The sequence below is a fragment of the Pagrus major genome, chromosome 20 (genome assembly GCF_040436345.1).
Source record: "Pagrus major chromosome 20, Pma_NU_1.0".
In the NCBI taxonomy this organism is placed as follows: Eukaryota; Metazoa; Chordata; class Actinopteri; order Spariformes; family Sparidae; genus Pagrus; species Pagrus major.
The window spans coordinates 13603557-13625843 of record NC_133234.1 but is presented as its reverse complement, the minus strand read 5'-3'; the positions used below and the strand labels follow the sequence as shown (position 1 = coordinate 13625843).

Genomic DNA, 22287 nt, shown 5'->3' with positions numbered 1-22287 from the left:
TGATCGGTTTGAAATTTTGAATATTCAAATATTGAAGATAACTATAATATATGAAGGTCAACTTCCTCCTCATGTGTCCCCGTGGACAACATCAGACAACATTTTGTTTGGCGTAACGGCACTTAATTGGATGCTGCACCATAATATGAGGGTCATAAACACTGACTTCATGTTCTGCTCAAAGTGTATTAATGATGTTCTCTGTTCGTAGTTCCTTGTTGATCTCAACCATAAGGATGCTATAAGTATCACAGCCCTCTGAGAAAGTGCAAAGATACTAGACGGGGATTCTCACTAAGAAATCACTCAGATCATTTTAAAATAGGTCAAAAAACAGACATCATGAGGGTTTACAGGCTGTCACTAACATGAAACTGGTATTCAATGTAAGTTTGCATGAGTGTGGAATGAATATGCTTTTGAAAACAAGCACTAGTTGTGCTCATTATCTTAACAGGAAGCTCATTAAAGTTGTTCTGTTAACGACTCACATCATGGAATATAAAAGGATTACAGAAATCGATAATCTATGAAGACCAACTTCCTCCTCATGTTTCCCCGTGGACAACATCAGACAACATCTTCTTTGACCCAATGACACTTTTATTGAGTGCTGCGCCATAACATGAAGCCATAAACACTGTCATGACTCATGTTCTGTTGAAGGTGTTAGTGACGTTCTTTTAGTTTAGTTGATCTCAACCACAAGGACGCTATAGATATCACAGCCCTCCGAGAAAGTGCAAAGATACCAAAAGCAAATCTACTGTTCTGTGAAATCTGCTCAACTGAAGAGGCTACACAAGGATATTCACGAAGAAATCTGAAATAAATAAATAAAACAGGTCAAACAGATCATAAAGTTTTCTAGGGCTCCAACAACCATGAAACTGGTATCGATACAGCTAATAAATATGTAAAGTTAATAAGGAAGTGACCTTTGGGCAAAGGAGGGGGCCAGAGGTGACAAAGAAAGGACTTGGTTAAGAATTAAAAGTCAACATCACAGGCATACATGAAAGTTAATATTGGACTGTATCAACCCAGGCACAGAGAAACTCTTTGACAGCCTTGAGTGTTGTTGTCTTTGTCAACCGATCAGTGGCAGGACTGAAAATAGACCTTGAAGTTAATCTTGGCGGCAAAAAGTTTGTAGTATGTGTGTAGCTTCATAAACTGTAACAATGAAGAAGCCGTTATCTTTCAAAGTCACCTCAGGTCACTTGTTGCTGTGCGTCTTCCTGAGTCTACTCTTGGTAAGTGCATTTATTTTTATTTTATTTTTAACCTTCAGCTTTGATGGTAGTGCATCGTTATTCAAAAGAAAGTTACCCTCACCAAAAGGAAACTATATAGTCTTATGTAACTTTTGTGCACAAATATAGATAATATGACGTGATGTGATTTGCTTTCAATTATATGAAACAAATCAATAGTTGTACAGCTGTATCTGAATCTTTTTGTCAGCTTTTTTAGTAGCATTTGTTATGTGATACACTTGTTATAGACTAAGAGGTTAAAACAGTTTCTGGTCGGATGTTTCCTGAAGGTTCCTGCAAAACAAATATGTCTTTGCCTCAAACTTTTGAGGAGAGTTGTTTACTAAAACGTAAAGTAGAAACACCTCTGAACAGTGACAGTAAGTTGTTTTCACAGTATGTTCGATATAGTTTAATAAATATACAAGATAACAGCATAAGTTACATTGTTTGGGGATACTCAGAGATTACATTATTGCTCTCTAAATTAAGTAGATTTCATAGACAGATAAACACTTCTGGCAGTTTTGTACAGTATGACATTAGATATGTTTGGGGATTAGGTCATTTTCTCTGTGCTTGATGATTTCTATTCTGTTTTTTAGGATGTCACGGACTCCAACACAACAAAACCACGTAAGTATGAGCTGCTGTTGCATGCACTTTTGTTGGGATATACAAATCGCATTGACAAATTGCTGTATTTAAATGTAATTATAACTTTTACAATGGGTCCTATTCTTTAACAAAATAAAAATGGCAATAGCCAATAAAAACATGATGATTTTATAGATTCAGGACGACTAATATAACTTATTATTTCATTTTTAAAAACTAGACAAAAAACAACATTTTATCAGGCACTGTCAGTTAAATCTTTTCCTCCATGTTTTATTTATTTATTTATTTATTTATTTTTAATAACCCAGCACCTCTGAATGCAGAAGAGTTCAAAGCGGTTACACAAAATGAGACCAGTATTACTCTGCAGTGGAATAAAGTGGATGGTTTCTCCAACTATATATTTAAGTACAATGAAGAAGAGAAAAATGTCACTTCATTATTCCTATGCTAAAAAGAATACTTTTATTATTGTGTTGAAAGTCTCACACTTAGCTCTTTTTTTCTAATGAAACTGTCAACTCTTTGTTTTTCAGCTCCTGAGAATGTTAAGGTAGTGGAAGTGTCAGGACAAAGTGAGACCAGTATAACTCTGAGGTGGGAGAAGGTTAACAGCATCTCAACATATAGGCTACAATACGAGGACAAGGTGGAAGAGATCAACGCATCTGATCCAGGGACATCAGTTACACATGAGGTCTCTTCTCTCACTGCTGGGACCAAATACAGTTTCACGCTTTTCACTGTGTTTGAGGGAGTGAGCAGCACTGGATACACATTTCAAGCTGTCACTGGTAAGTGATCACTAAATATACATTTGGAATAAGCTGTTTTGCTTGATTTTCATTCACTTTCCCCTTTGTCAGTCAAGAGCACAACAAAACTTGCAACAGCTAATATAGAGAGATTATACAGTGTACTGTATATTTACAGGTATTATTGTCTGTCTGTCCTGACACAGGTCTAGAACAAGATCCAGTCCAGAGATCTGTAACAATATTCAATTTAAAGTTTCTCTAATATAGAGAGATGATTATGTACTGTATATTTACATGAATGAAATCCTCTTTACATTCTAGCGCCTCTTAAGGCAGAAGAGTTCAAAGCAGTTACACAAAATGAGACCAGTATTACTCTGCAGTGGAATAAAGTGGATGGTTTCTCCAACTATTTATTTAAGTACAATGAAGAAGAGATAAATGTCACTTCATTAATCCTATGCTAAAAAGAATACTTTTATTATTGTGTTGACAGTCTCACACTTAGCTCTTTTTTTTTTAATGAAACTGTCAACTCTTTGTTTTTTCAGCTCTTGAGAAAGTTAAAGCAGTGGAAGTGTCAGGACAAAGTGAGACCAGAATAACTCTGAGGTGGGAGAAGGTTAAAAACATCTCAACATATAGGCTACAATACAAGGACAAGGTGGAAGAGATCACCGCATCTGATCCAGGGACATCAGTTACATATACTGTCTCTTCTCTCACTGCTGGGACCAAATACAATTTCACACTTTTCACTGTGTTTGAGGGAGTGAATAGCACTGGATACACATTTCAAGCCGTCACTGGTAAGTGATCACTAAATATACATTTGGAATAAGCCATTTTGCTTGTGATATGAAAAAATAATAATTTTCATTCACTTTCCCCTTTGTCAGTCAAGAGCACAACACAACTTGCAACAGCTAATATAGAGAGATTATACAGTGTACTGTATATCTACAAAGATTAATGGCTGTCTGTCCTGACACAGGTCTAGAACAAGATCCAGGCCAGAGATCTGTAACAATATTCAATTAAAAGTTTCTCTAATATAGAGAGATGATTATGTACTGTATATTTACAAGAATGAATGCCTCTTTACATTATAGCGCCTCTTAAGGCAGAAGAGTTCAAAGCAGTTACACAAAATGAGAGCAGTATAACTGCAGTGGAATAAAGTGGATGGCTTTCTGAACTACATACTTAAGTATAGTTTAAATCATTTTGTGACAGTTCCTTCATCATGTTTCTTTACATTTTAGAACCTCGTAACACAAAAGTGTTTCAAGCAATTGAACAAAATGATACCAGTATAACTCTGCAGTGGAAAACAGTAGATGACATTCACAACTACACGCTTTTGCTCAACGGAAGAGAGATAAATGTTACTGCACCAGTGGGAAATCAAGTGACACGTACAATTCCTGGAATCACAAGTGGGACTAAATATGTTTTCAGTCTCTTCACTGTGTTTGAAAATGTCAGAAGCAGTGGAGTAAACCTCACTGCAGTCACTGGTAAGCTGTTTTCCTCCTGATACAGGCCTACAACAGGACAGAGCTCTGTAACAATATATATATATTACAATTTCTTATTTATAGACTGGTGTTGCTCGCTAACACTTATGACTGTTGCTGATAAAATAATGGAATTCAATGAAACTATTAATTTAGTAAATAAAGAATACACAAAGTCCGACATTTTGTGTTGACAGTGTTTGCGCTCAACAGTTTTTCTCTCATGAAACTCATTGTTTTTTCAGCTCCTGAGAATGTTGAGGTAGTGAACGTGTTAGGACAAAGTGAGACCAGTATAACTCTGGGGTGGGAGAAGGTTAACAGCAACTCAACATATTTGCTACAATACAAGGAAAATGGCAGTTACAAGGTGGAAAATATCAACGCATCTCATCCAGAAGCATCAGTTAGATTTAATGTCTCTTCTCTCACTGCTGGGACCAAATACAATTTCACACTTTTCACTGTGTTTGAGGAAATGAACAGCTCTGGATACACATTTCAAGCTGCCACTAGTAAGTGATCACTAAACATACATTTGGAATAAGCCATTTTGCTTGTGATATGAAAAAATAATAATTTTCATTCACTTTCCTCTTTGTCAGTCAAGAGCACAACACAACTTGCAACAGCTAATATAGAGAGATTATACAGTGTACTGTATATCTACAAAGATTAATGGCTGTCTGTCCTGACACAGGTCTAGAACAAGATCCAGGCCAGAGATCTGTAGGAATATTCAATTTAAAGTTTCTCTAATATAGAGAGATGATTATGTACTGTATGTTTACAAGAATGAATGCCTCTTTACATTCTAGCGCCTCTTAAGGCAGAAGAGTTCAAAGCAGTTACACAAAATGAGAGCAGTATTACTCTGCAGTGGAATAAAGTGGATGGCTTTCTGAACTACATACTTAAGTATAGTTTAAATCATTTTGTGACAGTTCCTTCATCATGTTTCTTTACATTTTAGAACCTCGTAACACAAAAGTGTTTCAAGCAATTGAACAAAATGAGACCAGTATAACTCTGCAGTGGAAAACAGTAGATGACATTCACAACTACACGCTTTTGCTCAACGGAAGAGAGATAAATGTTACTGCACCAGTGGGAAATCAAGTGACACGTACAATTCCTGGAATCACAAGTGGGACTAAATATGTTTTCAGTCTCTTCACTGTGTTTGAAAATGTCAGAAGCAGTGGAGTAAACCTCACTGCAGTCACTGGTAAGCTGTTTTCCTCCTGATACAGGCCTACAACAGGACAGAGCTCTGTAACAATATATATATATATATTACAATTTCTTATTTATAGACTGGTGTTGCTCGCTAACACTTATGACTGTTGCTGATAAAATAATGGAATTCAATGAAACTATTAATTTAGTAAATAAAGAATACACAAAGTCCGACATTTTGTGTTGACAGTGTTTGCGCTCAACAGTTTTTCTCTCATGAAACTCATTGTTTTTTCAGCTCCTGAGAATGTTGAGGTAGTGAACGTGTTAGGACAAAGTGAGACCAGTATAACTCTGGGGTGGGAGAAGGTTAACAGCAACTCAACATATTTGCTACAATACAAGGAAAATGGCAGTTACAAGGTGGAAAATATCAACGCATCTCATCCAGAAGCATCAGTTAGATTTAATGTCTCTTCTCTCACTGCTGGGACCAAATACAGTTTCACACTTTTCACTGTGTTTGAGGAAATGAACAGCTCTGGATACACATTTCAAGCTGCCACTAGTAAGTGATCACTAAACATACATTTGGAATAAGCCATTTTGCTTGTGATATGAAAAAATAATAATTTTCATTCACTTTCCTCTTTGTCAGTCAAGAGCACAACACAACTTGCAACAGCTAATATAGAGAGATTATACAGTGTACTGTATATCTACAAAGATTAATGTCTGTCTGTCCTGACACAGGTCTAGAACAAGATCCAGGCCAGAGATCTGTAAGAATATTCAATTTAAAGTTTCTCTAATATAGAGAGATGATTATGTACTGTATGTTTACAAGAATGAATGCCTCTTTACATTATAGCGCCTCTTAAGGCAGAAGAGTTCAAAGCGGTTACACAAAATGAGACCAGTATTACTCTGCAGTGGAATAAAGTGGATGGCTTTCTGAACTACATACTTAAGTATAGTTTAAATCATTTTGTGACAGTTCCTTCATCATGTTTCTTTACATTTTAGTTCTTAAAAAAAGTGGATGACATCCTTAACTATAGACTTTTGTTCAATGGAAACAAGATAAATGTCACTGCACACACACCAGCCAGTAGAAATTGACCTGGATGTGAACTTGTACTGCCTGGATCATTGAGATAAATCTAATAACTACTAACTAACTTTGAAGGCTTAACTAGACTGTCTCTAAAATATATCATACTACATAGGCTATTTGTCACACTTCATCTTCAGGTCCAGCTCTTGGAAAGCTTATATTCTAAGTTTCCAGACTTAAAGCTCATTCCCAAAAGTATTCATATTGATAATAGCCTGTGTGTCTGTGTGAATTATACTGAAAATCCTTTAATTGGTTGTGAGTGAAGGCTTTTTTTTTCTTTCTTCATCAGTTCCCTCAGTTGTGACTTCGGTCATTGTCACTAAGCGCTCTACAACCAATATAACCCTGGAGTGGAATGTGGATGTGGATAAAGACTGGAGCTACTTTCTCCAAATGAATGAGGACAATGTGACTCTTCACTCAGTTAGATCATATACATTCACATCTCTCCAGCCTGGAACTGAGTATCCATTCAGCGTGATCACACAGTTCTTTGGACTCAACAGCACTGCTTATGAAGACTCCACAGTAACACGTAATACAGAACTGTTATCAGCAGATATTTTCTTATATGAAAAATAAGATATTGTTACATTTTTTGATTGAATCATGTGCTAACAACTAACAAATGAATGTTTTTTTCTCCAATATTTTCTCATTTATTTCAGGCATCGACTGTGTCAGTGTACAGTGGCATGTTACTAACTCATCAATCCAAGGAATAGTTGAAGGCTTGTTCACGAATGCAACAGCCACTAACAAATCACAAGAACATGTCAGTCCTGGAAGTCCAAAAGTGTTATTTACCGGCCTTTACCCTGGTGCAACCTATGAGGTGTATCTTTGGTATGAAAACAAGTCTGAACACTTTGAACAGTGTAATCACAGTCTGACAACCAGTAAGTACAAATCTGTCTTCCATATAAAGTGAATATTTGTATGCATTTCCAGCACTTTGCAATGGAATGCAGATTTTTAAAAATTATAAGTCATTTTGTCAAATCTGTGTGTCTTTAGTATTGAAATTGTCCATATGTGTTGTGTTTGATTGTACTGTAAAGGCATCTCTTATGTGTTTTCTTCAGTTCCTCCACGTTTAAATGCTCGCTGTGAGTACTGGGATGCTGGCTATTCTGTCCGTATTACCTGGAATAAACCGGATGGTGTGTGGACTGCAGTGGAGGTGAACGTGACCGGGGAAAGTCACAGAGGTGGTGAAGATGGTGAAGAGCATATCGAAATACCTGGACTCCAACCCGCCAGAACATACGAGGTGTCTTTAGCTTCACTGTCTGGGACTGAAAGGGGTTCTGAGCAGCGTTCTGAGCCATATGTTTTTTCATGTGCTACTGATCCAAGGGGTGAGTATGTGACTCTATACTGTAGAAATACCATCTCAGTGTGTTTCCTAATTGTAAAACTTAAACAATATAGTCTCATTTTTTCCTTATTATTGTGCTGTTTGGCGTCAGTAATGTGACTTGATTATTGTTTGGTTTTGGTTCTTTGGTTCTGAATTTCGCAGTTTTTCTTACAGGTTGAAACATAAAGACAATGTGACTGTGCATCTACTTTATGTTACATATAATTTAATTCAGATTTTACTCCCTGTAGGAGTCATTGCAGGGTCAGTGTTTGCTGTGCTCCTTTTTGCTGTCCTGGTCTGTCTTATTGTCTTCATCTTGCTAAAACGACCAGATATTATCAGGTTGGTGCTGCCTCAGTGACTACACTTGCATTATCTCCCTGAAGTGTACTCATCAGACTCATCAATGAACTGCTTTGCTTCTTTCCCACAGCAGAAAAAAGCCAGTCATCGTTGGTTCCAAACAATCTAATAAAAAGTGCAAGTAAGTATGCTCTTCATAATGTTAACACCACTGTCAGTCCACTGTCAATTCATCTGGACGAGACAAAGTTGGTTAACCACATATGAAATATTGCTATATTATAATGTCCATCCCTATTCTGTAATATGTATGTTTATCAGTTATCTTATATGATTAGGTGTACAACCTGACATGAATTATACTTTTGATGTTTTTTTTTAGAACTATTTCGGTGGCAAAGTTTCCAGACCACTTCTACCAATTAAGTGGGGACGACAACCGGGGTTTCAGCCAGGAGTATGAGGTGCATAAGGAAGATAGATAATATTTCAGTGCTCTTTTGCATCTTCCTATATTTGCAAAGGACTGTAAAAGTGCCTGTGTGTCATTGTGGTGCTGTTTCATTTGTTTCCTGTTTTCCTTTGTCTCAATTGCATGCCGTGTCATCTGCCAACTGTAATGCAGAGCCTCATTCCTGTTGGCACAAAGCAGACACAAAAGATAGCTCTTCTTTCTGAGAACAAAGCGAGGAATCGGCTCGACAATATCCTGCCATGTAAGCCTATGGCTAGACCATACTCTTACAATAGTCCCGATCCACTGACTCTGTTTCTAGTCGTGGCTGTTGTGGTGCATTGCAACAAAAACCATCTTCTGTTCTCTCATCCTAGATGACCGGTGCCGGGTGAAGCTAACCAATGCTACCTCTGACTACATAAATGCCAGTTACATACCAGTAGGTATTACTTGATGACTGAAAATCATTTAATAAAACTCTTTCTCTAATTGTTGTACACCAGGATACAGTGAACTTACAACATTTTTTTTACTCAAGTGGTTAAAAAAGTCCTTCAGTTAGAAAGAACATATTTGAGAAGTTTGAACCTTTCACTATCTGGAGTGAAGTGGCAAAGTGGCACAGCTGCAAGTAAATGGCTGCTGAAACATCTGCACATGCACAGTTTTGACATCTGGACAATGAAGAACAAATAAAAGCTCAAAAAGTGTACACATTCATTTTAACAATTACTCCTCAGGGCTACAACAGCGACGGAGAGTACATCGCCACTCAGGGTCCTCTGCCGTCCACAGTGAATGATTTCTGGAGGATGATCTGGGAACAAAGAGTGAAAGGCATCGTCATGGTAACCAACTGCACTGAGGGAGGACGGGTGAGTTCCCATGAAGATTTGACTTTATGGTCTACTGCCACAGCTACATACTTCAAGAACTTGATTTTGTATTTTTGGTTTGTTTCCTTTTCCTAGACTAAGTGTGAACAATACTGGCCTGCCGACAGTCATCCTTGCCTTTACGGAGAGCTGACAGTCACCATGAATTCTGAGCTGCAGGAGCAGAACTGGACCTTGAGGGAATTTAGGGTGAAACATGTACGAAACACCTCTAAAAATGTTTATGGTATAATTAAATAGGTTGGGTTTATTGATATATTTTCAAGTCACAAAGCACGACGAATTGAAAGAAAAGCATGACTATGTCTGTGTGTAGAAAAACATTATGTATTGGTTTTCAATTTAAAGTATTATTTACCAACCACTCTATTGGTTAAAAACACAGACCTACAGTATTTGATTTCCTCTATGTAAATCTTTCTCTCAGAGCAAGACCCCAGAGAAGCGCACGGTGAGACATTTTCATTTCACTGCTTGGCCTGACCATGGAGTCCCACAGGGCACAGAAGTCCTGATCCAGTTCAGAGGACTGGTGAGACAGCACATCCAGAGAGAAGGAGCTGGAGCACCAACTGTGGTTCACTGCAGGTACAGAATGAGTGTTTGTCTTGTTTTAAGTCCAGAGCCATCTTTGGACACGTTTATATGAAAACCACATTAGGGAAACAAAATAATAGTTACACTGAAAAGCTTACTGCAATTATATTTTGTGTGACAACCATCAGGACCACCTGATGATGATGAACATCACACCTTTACCCTAACTGCTTACATTTTGCTGTGTGTGTCTCTGTCAGTGCTGGAGTGGGGCGGACAGGCACTATCATTGCCCTGGATGTGCTGCTTCAGCAGCTTGAGAAAGAAAGAGAAGTGGGCATCAATGCCTTTGTGCACAAGATGAGACTGAGTCGACCTCACATGGTGCAGACAGAGGTAAGTTACCTTAGTTACCTGACCACAAATATAATGTGATATAGTACAAGCACTGAATATGTCTAGGCTAGTATTTCTCCCTGATTTTTATTTACCAAAAATAGACACTCTGAAACAGATCCAACTGTTGTACTGATTATTTACAAATCCATTTATCATGATCTGTCTTTTTGAAAGTAAAAAATGATTTCAGTCAACAGTCAGGGTTGTACTGTTTATATGCAGCAACACCTTGACATAAAGTTTGCTATGTAATACATTTGTGTGAGAACTGCAGTTGTGTTTTCTGTCTCATTAATGTAGGCTTCACTGAGCTAATGTGTATGTTTATAAGCTCATTTACAATCTTTGTGAAACTGAATTGTAATAAGTGCTAGACATCTACACTATGCAGTTTAATGTGTTTAACCTTAAACCCTGTGGCAGCCAGAATATAGTGTGTAAATCAGCACTCCTTCGCTAAAAGTTCTGCTTTTCAAATGACCAGCAACTGTGATTCATTTCTTTTCAGTCCCTCTACATTTTCCTGCACCAGTGCGTCATGGACTGTCTGCAGACAAACGAGACAACTGAGGAGAACATGTATGAGAATCCAGACATGATATATGCCAATGCCATCGAGATCCAAGAATTTCACAAAAATGCCTAAACTAAATCTAAATCCCTGAACTAAACAAGACTTTGAAAAACCCTTAAAAGTCTTCTACATTAACTGTCTCTGCATAACGCACTTACGATTTTATTTACATTTAATTTTTGTTCCTCTCATTTGTCAAACATGTAGTATTATACCAACCATCATTATTACTACTATCATTATTATTATGTGAGGAGCCACAGTCACTCTTATCTAGAAACAGTAAGAAATGTAGGTGGAAAAGGCAGATTTTTCTATTTGTACAAGAAATAAAATATTTTTTATTAACAAAAATACCTGAATGTGTTTTTACAAAGTCTGCAACTGAGATAAAAAACAAACAGATCATATTTACATGTTAGTGTCAAAGAGTCACAGAACAACAACCTGCCTCAGACTGTGTACAAGTCTTATTATAGGCATTATAAACTAGGTTTTGGTTCCAGTTCCAGTGTTTGATCCTTTTGCTTCCAACAGCAGAGAACAAACCAACTCTGCTCACACATCCTCCTCTGTGACACCTTTACTTGGTGGGTTCTTGCTACTGGAGACAACAGATTTATTAAATTTACTATCAATGATTTCCTGTCTGGCTTTTACAGCCTCAGAGTTGATCTCTACTGGCACTGAACGCTGCCTTCCTGGATGCAGGGGCTCAATTTTACCAGCTACCGGCGGGGGAGGGGTGGAGAACTTCTTCGCAATGTTGTGTAGGACGCTGCACGACTTGATAATGTTGGACTTTTTGTCCAGAGAGCCTTCTTGTGCAAAACCAAGTTGCATCAGACACTTGAAACGCCTCTTCATGGAGCCGAGCGTTGTCCGCATGACGTTGTGGATCTTTGCGTGGGCCTCGTTGAAGTGGGTCTCCTTGTCGTTTGCCGGTTGTGACACCGGAGTCAAGACGTGCGTGCTCAAGTTGTAGCTTTTCCCACCTTTGAGAAAGACACGAGAGAATACATATAACAGAGCATCAGAGACACAAGACCAATGAAATGTTAATCCTAAAGACTTGTCTGCCAGGAATTTATTAGACAATGTTGAGAAACTCATCTGCACCCCTAATCCAAGGAAACCAGCATGATAACTCCCCTAATGTGACTGTTTTATTTGGAAGATGATAAAATAATGTGTTTCCAAGCTAAAAACACACAGAAAAAGGTTGTGCATCATCATACATGTTGCGGACAAAATACCAGTGTCGTATGATGTCCTTGCTGAGTATGAGAGTTAATTCTTGACCTTGGAAACAGAAGTTTGACAACAATTAGAGCCGGACTGATTCGCTATTATTGGAGCGATTCTGATATCGATTTATAATAATTTATCATTATTAAATCCCTAACTGCTTAGTACACAGATATCTCTTTAGATAGTGAAGTTACTGGTAAATTGTAAAATATCCTCCCTCCATTATATATTTTCGTGTTTGATAAACACGTTTGAGGGAGCGTTGCAAAAAATGTGTGGATATGGGCTGATGCATCGATATCAGAATTTCTCAACTCCTGAATATCGGTGTTGGCATCAGCCCCAAATATCATCAGTCATCAAATATGACATCAAAATGGTGGATGGTGGCGTTTTCTCATGTGTTTAGTCAGTGGCAGGTGATGCAGCTGGTTGTGTGTATGTGTGTGTTTGTGTGCGAGTGGGATAGTTTCACACATGCACATGTTAAGCATCATTTTTGCACAGACTGAAGAAAATCTGTGCAAAACAAACAAACAAACATCCATTGCCTTTTGTGTCTCATGCTGTACGTCATCTTACCAATAACCCAGTATGGTCCGTGCAGTTCCTCCTCCATCTCCCTTCCTTTAAACGACGACTCCCACATCTCCTGCTCAAACGTGCTGCCCACACAACACTTCTCTACACTCAGTATGTTGCCGTCGGAGTCGCATATGAACTGGCTCACCACTGACGTGTGACCCAGCGTGTTGACAAAAGACCTGAAGCTGTCCTTCTCGTACGGAGAGGCTCTGATCTTGAAGTGAGCCGGAGCCAGGACGCCCAGCACGTTGGGGATCCCGCACAGCTTCTCTATCTTGAAGGCGACGTTGGATTTGGCGTCCTGCATCAGCGGGAATGAGATGAACTGATCGGACATCCCTGCGATGACCCCGGACACTGTGCCGATGACCGCGGTGTAGTCCGTCTGGCTCAGGTCGACTCTCTGCAGGATGGCTGCGGAGGCGACTCCGTGTGCGTAATAGTTCAGCGCCACCATGACCATCTCGTCCACGGACAGCGCGGGTTTCTTCACGGCCACTTTCCTCATGCGGATGCGGACGGAGTCTGTGATGAAGGAGATGCAGGGTCTGGTGAGGTGGAACATCTGGAACAAGGTCTCGTCGTCGATGTCGTCGAAGCAGCTCGGAGCCCCGGGGTTATCCTCGTCAGGTCCGAGGAGCTCCTCCTGGACCGCCAGCCACACCGGCAGAGAGAAGGCCATCTGTTTACTGCTGCGGCTCGTTTACAACAAAAACAGCATGGATGACAGAAAAATAAACAGCAGCCAGAATCATGGAAGCGCACAGTCTTCTTCTGCGAGGTTCAGGGAGACGGTAGAGCTGCACGCCACCGCCGCCTAGTGGACAGGAATGGAAACTACAAGCAAATGCAGCTGTGTTTAAAAAGATACGTAACATGCTGTTTAGGGGTAAATCAACGTATAAGGTAATTTTAATGGAAAGTACCTCAAATAACTACACACCATCCCCTCGTATCACGGAAGCACGCTGTCTTCTTCTGTAAGGGTTAGGCAATCCAAAAAGTCGCTCGTTGTCGCCATCTAGTGGTCATGAATAGTAGCTACAAACAAATGCAGCTATAATAAAATGAGTAAATAAATAAATCACGTAGTTACATTTCAGTGGCATATAAAATACCTACTGATTTACCTACATATCATCCATCACTGTCAAATAGAAGTGATTCACTTAATATACTGTATAAAGACACATGCTTTGAATACACTGTACATAAACACCCACAATATTTGTGTTTTTGCACTATTTATTTGTTTGTATTTGTTTACAGTTTGTAGACACACTTGTGTATGTAGGTATTGTATACCGTTGGTCATTGTTGCTTTTTATGTATTTTTATATATACACATGACCTACCTGTATGTACGTAATATGTATTTATTTTTACTTATCTTTGTTCCTCTTTGTTGTCCTGTCTTGTTTTTAACTGTCTATTTTTACCTTCCTGTAAATTGTTCCTGGAGCTGTCTGTCTGTCTGAAACCAGAGTCAACAAGAATTTGACTCTGGTTTTAAGTTTTTCAGTAAAGCGTATTTTGATTTTGAAGTACTTGGGGAAACTATAATCATCAACCTTTACACTTGGCCCCTGAATTGTACATATCTATACATGTCTAGTTGGGGTTTTAAATCAGTCAGATTGATGTATTTGGCAATAAAACCTTGTCTGGTGCTGCAAGTCGTAATTTTGAATCAGAGAATTTCAAATTGTTCCAGGACCTGTGATTTGTTAAAACTTAAATGAATCCTAAATTTATAGCAATTGATCTGGAGGTGCGAATCTTGCCCTTAAAATTCATAATGCAAAAGGATATTTTGTATATAAAGAAAGCATAGCTGATTTCATGTAATAATGTTATTAAAAGTGTAATTATTGCACAACACGTAAATATTTATAAAAAGTACGTAATTTATTGAATATAATTATATGCTTCCATTTTCACCAAATGTACAAGTTGCTCTGACAGTATGTTAATTTGGCTAGATTATTATGTGACATCACATTTAGCATGTCTCACTCACACACACACACACACACACACACACACACACACACACACACACACACACAGGACATGAGTTTGTCCAATGTAGATGTAGAAAAAGTACATTTATTCAGTACATCTTTGCCCTGATGTTGCACTGTTCCTGGATAAATAACAGTAAACAGTAATAAGCGTAAACAGTGACAGCACAATAAATCCCCAGCAGCTTCACTTCAGCTCTGCCTCCAGTTTGTGCTTGTTATTGCTTGGGCGACAAATAGAACATTTTGTTGACTTCACTTATGGAAACATCTTTCAGTCTGGGTATTCCCCCCTTGTGGCAGCCATTTGGCCTTTGGCCTTGAGCGTACACATCTGTGACAGAAAGGAGAAGGAATTTGAAACTCGGTGAGAAAATCCTCTTAACATTTGAGAACATTTATTACAATTTTAATATCAGGAACATTTGTTGTCCAAATTTTGCCGCATAGGTGCAACATCCTCACCTGTGATGTTGTCGATAGAGTCGAGTGGAGCTGTGTTGTTCATGTTCACTCCGAACAGCAACACCAAAGCGATCATTAATGCAACCAGCAGATAGATCGGCACAGCAAGGGCCCAATATCTACACAAGACAAAATGTTTAAGTTAACAGATCATAAACCTCTAATGTGGTACGTATATTCCCTGAGGCACATAACTCCATTTAACAGTCAAGAGAGGGAACTTCTTACTGGATGAATATTATCTGATTATATTATTCTCCTTACTTTTGAGGCCAGTAAGTGAGTCCTATTGAATGAAGCCACTCCTCTGGTACATATGCCCAAAGGCAAAACAGACCTGTGGAGAGAAGACAGGAAAGTAAGCGAAGGACAGCAGACATAGTTGACAGAGTTTATGGTTTGAATACTCATTCACACTGAGAAATTAAGGATAATTGACATCCTTAGCTGTTAATTTACACACACTGCCAGTGTTAATGCATGATTTACAATCATCATAACATGACAGTGAGTGAGTTGAATGACTACATCTGACTCATTTTATTAGTATTTTCTGGGAATTTAAAGTACATCTGTAGTACTGAGTACTTAGCCAGATCAGACACAAGGATAAAATGAACCTTTTGTATTCTTCAGTAAATTAAATGAATAAACACTGTATTTCATTTTGAAGGTGGTCTTTTGGTTTTTCATATGGATGTTTTCTTAACTGATCACAACCAAAAAAACAATCCAGACGAAACTAAAAACGGTTGATAAGAGAAATGGCAACACATGAATAAAATTGTTATTTTTGTACACCTAAATATTTATTTCACAATTTTTTAGCCATTTATTTTGGCCTGTGCAAGAAAAGAGACATTATTGTGTTTATGCTGTCATGTCTTGCTGTGTTGAGTAAAAGATGAAAGATGTGTTATGTAGCTGAGCAAGGACATATGTAGCGTTGTCAAACATATTTATATACTGATACATATGGAGTCTGAATATTTGAAACAGTTTCAATATTAGTTTTCCACAATATCAATACACATGTACCAGCTGCAATTTCACACTTTCTTTGTTTATTGATGCTTAACTTTGTGAATGGGGTGTAATGATAATACACCAGAGGCACAAACCGAGGCTATATTTTCCCATGTGTTTTTGTGTCTCATATCTAAGACTATGTAACTTGCCTAGGTAGCATTATGGTGGTTATGAGCTCACTGGAATAATCTCTCTGCAGTTGAACTGGTAATGTATGTAAAAATGTATGAACATGCTATTCAATTCACTTATGTATCTGCTGGACCATTCATTATGGACATTATAAACATGTTTATTATTTTATCATTGGAAAAGAAGAATATGAATGGTTTACTTACAGAAGCCAAACTGTGAGCCAAGGTAAAGAACAAAGCCATAAATGGCCCTCTCAGGCAGGGGAGAGGGAGAGTTTTCCACCATGATCTGAAACCACAACAAAAAACAAAGGTACGATGAAGAAGTGTGACAATTCAAGGAATTTATAAATGTTCTAACCCAATGTTAGCTCGAGTTACACACTTAGAAATATGTGTACGTTTGGTAAAGTTAACAGCTAGTACAAGAATCATAACAACAATCAGATGTGTTCCTCTTTTCCTGTCAACGCAGCTAAACTGAGCTTTGGTGATTTACCAAGATGTCGTCGAAATATGCGACGCGACGTATTTATCAAAAATGGAAGATCAAAACAAGATTAAAATCAACATTTCCACTCAAAAATATACATAAACACACAGCCCCCTTCTTCGCTCTGACACATGAAGCTGTCAAACATCGTCGCTCAATTAGCTCGCCTACGTTTTGTCCCACACGATGTCCGGTCCGGTGTCAAACGTTTTCCAGAAAGGGAGTTCCGCATTAGGAATAAGGGGCAAAACAAACAGCAAAACATAACTTTAAGTGTATCGATATATGATATAGATTTGTGCCTATATGAGTCGAAAGACTACACTGTAATTAGTGTATTATCAAGCTTAGTAACCTACTAGACCTAACTACGATGTCACGGTTCCATGTTTCTGCCGGACAGATTTCACTGCTGCACTTTTCGGAAATACACATTCCAGCATGGTTTCGCAGCAGCTGAAGTGTACCACTGAGCTAATGTCTCAGCTATTAAAGACAGTATCCGAACAAGTATTCTGATTCGGTGCCGCTACACGGTAAACTTACTTTGGGGAAACATTTCTCGGTGACACGTCACTGACCGTTACTTTTTGAACGTTACCTGGTAACCAAGTGACGGTGCTGTGACGGTCCAGCGTGGCTGAGGAAGAGGGACAGATTTTACAGACTTGAAACAAATAATACCAAGTATTTCTGTGAAAGTGGCCATCATGTCAAAGGTACAGGCAAAGAAGACAGACGCGTCTGCCAAAACACCACGACCAAAATCTTCAGAGAAACAATTCACAGCGAAAAAGAAACGGAAACAGTGGCTGGAGGTGAAGTATGTCAAGCTAAAACCTCCTCCCCAGAAGAAGGAAAAACCTAAAGTTCAGGTAAACCCGGACCCCAAACCCCCAAAAGAGGCCCAGGACTTCTCTTCTAACTGGAAAACATTACAAGAGGTGAGTAGAATATTAGCAAGTTATCATGTCATATCCGTGTAGTTGTTTCTGTCACGTTTAGTGCTTCCCCAAAAAATGTTCACACTTTTTTTAAACTTTCCGCAGGTGCTGAAGGTCAGTCAACCAGCAAAGAAGAAGCCTGTGCCACCAAAACACCACAATGGTGCCCTGCAGAAAAAGAGGGCTGAAGAAACCTCTTCTAAAAATATTTCCAAGAACAATGTGTGTCTGGAGGAGACAGACACAGAGAAGAAAGTGAAGCACAAAACAGCTCCTACCGGTGTCCCCGAGGACTCTCAGGTGAACCTGAAGGTCCCAGGTGTCTCAGAGACGGAACAGCCTGCTGCTCCAAAAAGGAAAAAGGAGGGTGGAAAGTCAGACAGCGAGCAAGCAGCCAAGAAAAGTAAGCCTGCGGTTGAAGAGAGGAAACCTACAGAGTAAGTATATACAGCGCTGAATTCTGGTCACATTTAAGTCGAGAAGAATTGTGACTGCTAACTTCATCTCGTCCTGTGCTGTTGTAGAGAGGACCTTTGGTTTGATGATGTAGACCCTGACGACATTGAGGCAACAGTGGGAGCAGAGGCTGCAGAGATCATGAGGAAGAAGCAGGGCGTTCAGAAGCACAAGGACACAGAGAGCGCTCTGGTCAAGGATAGAGCCTTTAAGGGGTGAGTGTGTAATGTGATGTAACAAAACACACGCGCTTCAAGAGAGTTCAGGTCACACTGATACGGATGTAATGTGACAGACAATCACAAGTCAAATTAATTGGAATGCTATCATCCAAAATAATGTTAATAATGTCAACAAAATTGATTGCCGGGCTAAACTTACGTCTTTCTGATGTAAACAGTCAAATTGGTAACTGATAAGTCCGATACAACCTGAATGCAGCATTGGCAGCAATCTAGCTGCAGTGTTGTTATTATGCTATGAATAGAAGATGTGCACCTTTTCTTTGAAAGGACCATGCTGGTGTTTCTGTATATTTTAGGGAATATTACAAATGTTGCACATTTAGTTTGACTTTTTGGATAATTCACTTGTTTGTGTTCTTGGCAAGAAATAGGTGATAAGATCGATAACACTCCAGGAGTAGTGTTAATGTTCTCATTTAACTTCTGGCAAGGAAAAAGAATATTTCCCAAAATGAGCAGCCTATTTCTGTTACATTACTGCCTACCAATTTTAGATTAGTGAATGTGTTTTCTCTGCCTTCCAGACAGCGACTGGTTTCAATTTTATTTTGCAACAGCATGAAATCAACTTGTAGCTTTTCGTTTGAGAGCAGGGGCTGATTTAGAAATGCCTTGTTGGAGGGGTGTTTAAGTGTGGCTTTCTTACATCTGAGCCTTCAGAAAGCGGTTTTATCACTATTAAAAGCTAAGAAATTACCATTTTCATTTTCCTAATCGTTGAAACATAGTTTGTGAATATAAATCTGAACCTTCAGTTGCCTTGAAGGGACGTAAAACACACTTAATAAAAAGTCTAAAACACGACAACATACTGAGGAAGAAGATTGGCACAAAATACAAATGGCCTGAGAAAGATAGATACTGTAGTTAGGTAAAGTTTCTGCTTTTTAGTGTTACTACTGCTACTTGGGTTACTACTAGAAAAGGTTGACATGCTTTGATGCTCAAAAACACAACAGCTTTGTATTCCTCCTCTGTCAGAAACGCTTTGTGTACACTCCTGTCTCTTTAAATCCCGCCTCCTGCTCTGATTGGTCAGCTGGCCAATGCTTGAGCCAAGACTGCTAACAACAACAGCAGTTGTGCTAAATGAATTCTTGCGTGCCAAACTATAGACACTAGGCAGAAATTATATGAATGTGTGACATGGTGATGTAGTGTGATGTCACAAAATCACAGAATTAAAGTCAGGACTACTGACGAGGCGTTTCAGGATCAGTGTTTTCTGTGGGAGAGAAGAGCTTCTGTATGTGCTGACTTTGGCCTTTTTAACTTTCAAGGTATTTAACATGCACAAGAACCTATGTAACACACTGAAGAAAAGGAAAAAGCACATTAGGTCTCCTTTAAATAATTTGATCATGTATGTAACAGAAACCGATACATCTCCACGGCTCTAACTCCTCAGCCAGATTGACATAGTAGTGACGACTGTCCTCTCTTATCACCCTGTTTGCTACTCGCCAATCATTAGCCTCACCAGAGCTGTGGCCATCGATTGCGAGATGGTGGGAGTCGGTCCTAAGGGAGAGGAGAGCATATTGGCTCGTGTGTCCCTCGTGAACCACTTTGGGAAATGCATCTATGACAAATACGTGAAACCCACGGAGAAGGTGACGGACTACAGGACAGAGTTCAGCGGCATCCGGCCAGAGGACATCAAGGATGGTGAGTCACGAAGGCAGCTACAATGAGAAACTGAAACAAGTTGTAAATAATTTCTTTGAAGTGTCCCTTTTTAAAATAGTGTTCATGTACTGTTGTACCATAATTTCTCATTCATGTTTGTCTCGATGCAGGAGAGGATGTACGGACTGTGCAGAGGGAGGTGGCTGAGATCCTAAAAGGCAGAATAGTGGTTGGACATGCCATACACAACGACTTAAAGGTAGCCTGGATGAAATATCTAAGAGGAAACTGAAACAATTTTCAAAATAAATGTTAGCATTTACAAACCAATCTTCAATCTTCCTGTTTCAGATTTTACTCTTGGATCATCCAAAAAAGAAAATCCGGGACACTCAGAAGTACAAACCTTTTCAGAAGACTGCAAAGGTACCTCTACGACCCAATAGTGTCCCTGATATAATTCTCAGAATCATTGCTGTGATCTAAGTGACTATTTTCTTGTTTTTTAGACTTCTCGACCCGCACTGAGAGTCCTCTGTAGAGAAATACTCAACGTTAACGTCCAGCAGGGTGAACATTCATCCGTAAGTTGCCAAAACATCAACTTTCTCTTCTTGTTTTCGAACAGCAACACAACCACAACCACTTTACAACATCTCACACTGACCTCCCTCGTCTCTGCTGTCTGTCAGGTCCAAGACGCACAGGCCACCATGAGGCTCTACACGCTCGTGAGGAAACAGTGGGAAAAAGAGATCAAAGAAAGTCAGAAAAACAAAGACTCAGACACAAAGAATGAGCGAAAGCCCAAATTGCCCAAGACCGAGGAAAAGAAGCCCATGGGATTTTGAACTCACAGCTGCAAGAGGAGTTTTGGGTTTTTGTTTTTGGAAACTCTATCACCACAAAAAGAGACCATTAAAAATAACAATGAAATGAAAGATGTCCACAGGTGGGACTTTGTCAGCCTGATCTCCTGAGAGCGGACGTTTCAGGAGGTGAAAGACCTTTCGGCTGATTTAAAACACAGGAGAGATATTATTTACACTGATCCTTTCAGCCATTTCCTCCTTACATATTCCCAGACATCATTTCCCAAAATGCTATTCCCACTGGTAGGCAGGTGTTCGAATCATTCGACATACAATATCCTCTCTGGAGTTCTCGAGAACTTATTTTTTTGTCTGCTCACACACAGTGTATTGTTTCTGTGTTATGGTTACAGTGTTAGGTTTTGTTTTTAATCATTTGATTCCTTGATGCCTTAAAAGGTGGATGTTTATGGAAGTATGAATTAAACGAGACAACTTCTGTCTATGAAGCTATGTTGAAATTATTTTTATAAAGCTCGTCATCAGTGATACAGTTTTTGTGAAAGACGGAAGCGAGTTGATTCGGGTCCGATCTTACCTTAAACTGAGAAACAACATAGAATATCAGAAATCCACTCCTTTTGGATTTTTGTGCTTATGTTTTTTGTGATCTGCTCTCTTAGGACCTAATGATCCACAGGATGTATGGAAGCATGTTGACGCCTGTGTCTGGTAGCTATTAAAATCCTCTTGCTCATGATGCTGGTGTACAACGGCATAGTTTGGACTGTTAACTGCCTCATTGATAGCCAAAGTTGACTCTTGAGTTCATATGTAGATCGAGGATCCTCACAGCTGCGTATTCTTCTGCACAGGTGTATCTTGGGTTTTAATCCCAGTGACAGTGAGGGATTTCGGCTCCTTGTGTGCCCACTGTGCGTCAGTGTGATTTGCGGCCCATGTTTGATGGATAATCTGTCTCCCTCATAGTAGGAATGAAACCTTGGTCAGGGGAGTCCAGGCTCTAAATTAAGCTAAGTTATGGATCAGATCAGACTCTGGAGGTCTCAGGTGGAGGAAAACTTTGTCTTTTTTCTCACAGGCACACAAGAGAGGGACAGATACCCTTCGATTTTAGAAGGATGAACTGTCTTTCGTGATTGTTTCTGTTTCAAATGTGAGTGTTTTATAACAGAAATGATATGGTCACAAATGTACCCAGTTGTAATAT

The 22287-nt window shown here is 39.1% G+C and overlaps 4 protein-coding genes across 4 annotated transcripts; 2 read left to right on the top strand and 2 right to left on the bottom strand.

The window, feature by feature from the left end:
* Positions 1-1184: 1184 nt before the first annotated feature.
* Positions 1185-11153, top strand: LOC141015974 (receptor-type tyrosine-protein phosphatase H-like). Its single transcript, XM_073490202.1, is given in 21 exon segments — positions 1185-1256; positions 1865-1895; positions 2417-2674; positions 3190-3447; positions 3904-4158; positions 4404-4673; positions 4977-5099; positions 5102-5386; positions 5636-5905; positions 7126-7356; positions 7543-7818; positions 8072-8165; positions 8260-8307; positions 8509-8590; positions 8752-8842; positions 8958-9022; positions 9324-9458; positions 9555-9677; positions 9907-10067; positions 10277-10412; positions 10924-11153. Coding segments are annotated over 21 exon segments (3402 nt in total). The 3' UTR covers positions 11062-11153.
* Positions 11153-13589, bottom strand: LOC141015438 (putative nuclease HARBI1). Its single transcript, XM_073489514.1, has 2 exons — positions 12823-13589; positions 11153-11984 (listed from the first exon to the last, which is right to left on the bottom strand). Exons 1-2 carry the CDS (start codon positions 13505-13507, stop codon positions 11548-11550), a joined length of 1122 nt encoding a protein of 373 aa, XP_073345615.1. The 5' UTR covers positions 13508-13589; the 3' UTR covers positions 11153-11547.
* Positions 13590-14714: 1125 nt separating this feature from the next.
* On the bottom strand, positions 14715-17120 carry pigp (phosphatidylinositol glycan anchor biosynthesis, class P). Its single transcript, XM_073489815.1, has 5 exons — positions 16977-17120; positions 16682-16766; positions 15579-15651; positions 15315-15433; positions 14715-15183 (listed from the first exon to the last, which is right to left on the bottom strand). Exons 2-5 carry the CDS (start codon positions 16761-16763, stop codon positions 15068-15070), a joined length of 390 nt encoding a protein of 129 aa, XP_073345916.1. The 5' UTR covers positions 16764-16766; positions 16977-17120; the 3' UTR covers positions 14715-15067.
* Positions 17121-17381: 261 nt separating this feature from the next.
* rexo4 (REX4 homolog, 3'-5' exonuclease) lies at positions 17382-21565 on the top strand. Its single transcript, XM_073490076.1, has 8 exons — positions 17382-17914; positions 18020-18351; positions 18439-18585; positions 20090-20283; positions 20415-20503; positions 20596-20670; positions 20754-20828; positions 20937-21565. The coding sequence occupies exons 1-8, from the start codon at positions 17681-17683 to the stop codon at positions 21093-21095; spliced, it is 1305 nt and encodes a 434-aa protein (XP_073346177.1). The 5' UTR covers positions 17382-17680; the 3' UTR covers positions 21096-21565.
* The last annotated feature ends 722 nt before the right edge of the window (positions 21566-22287 follow it).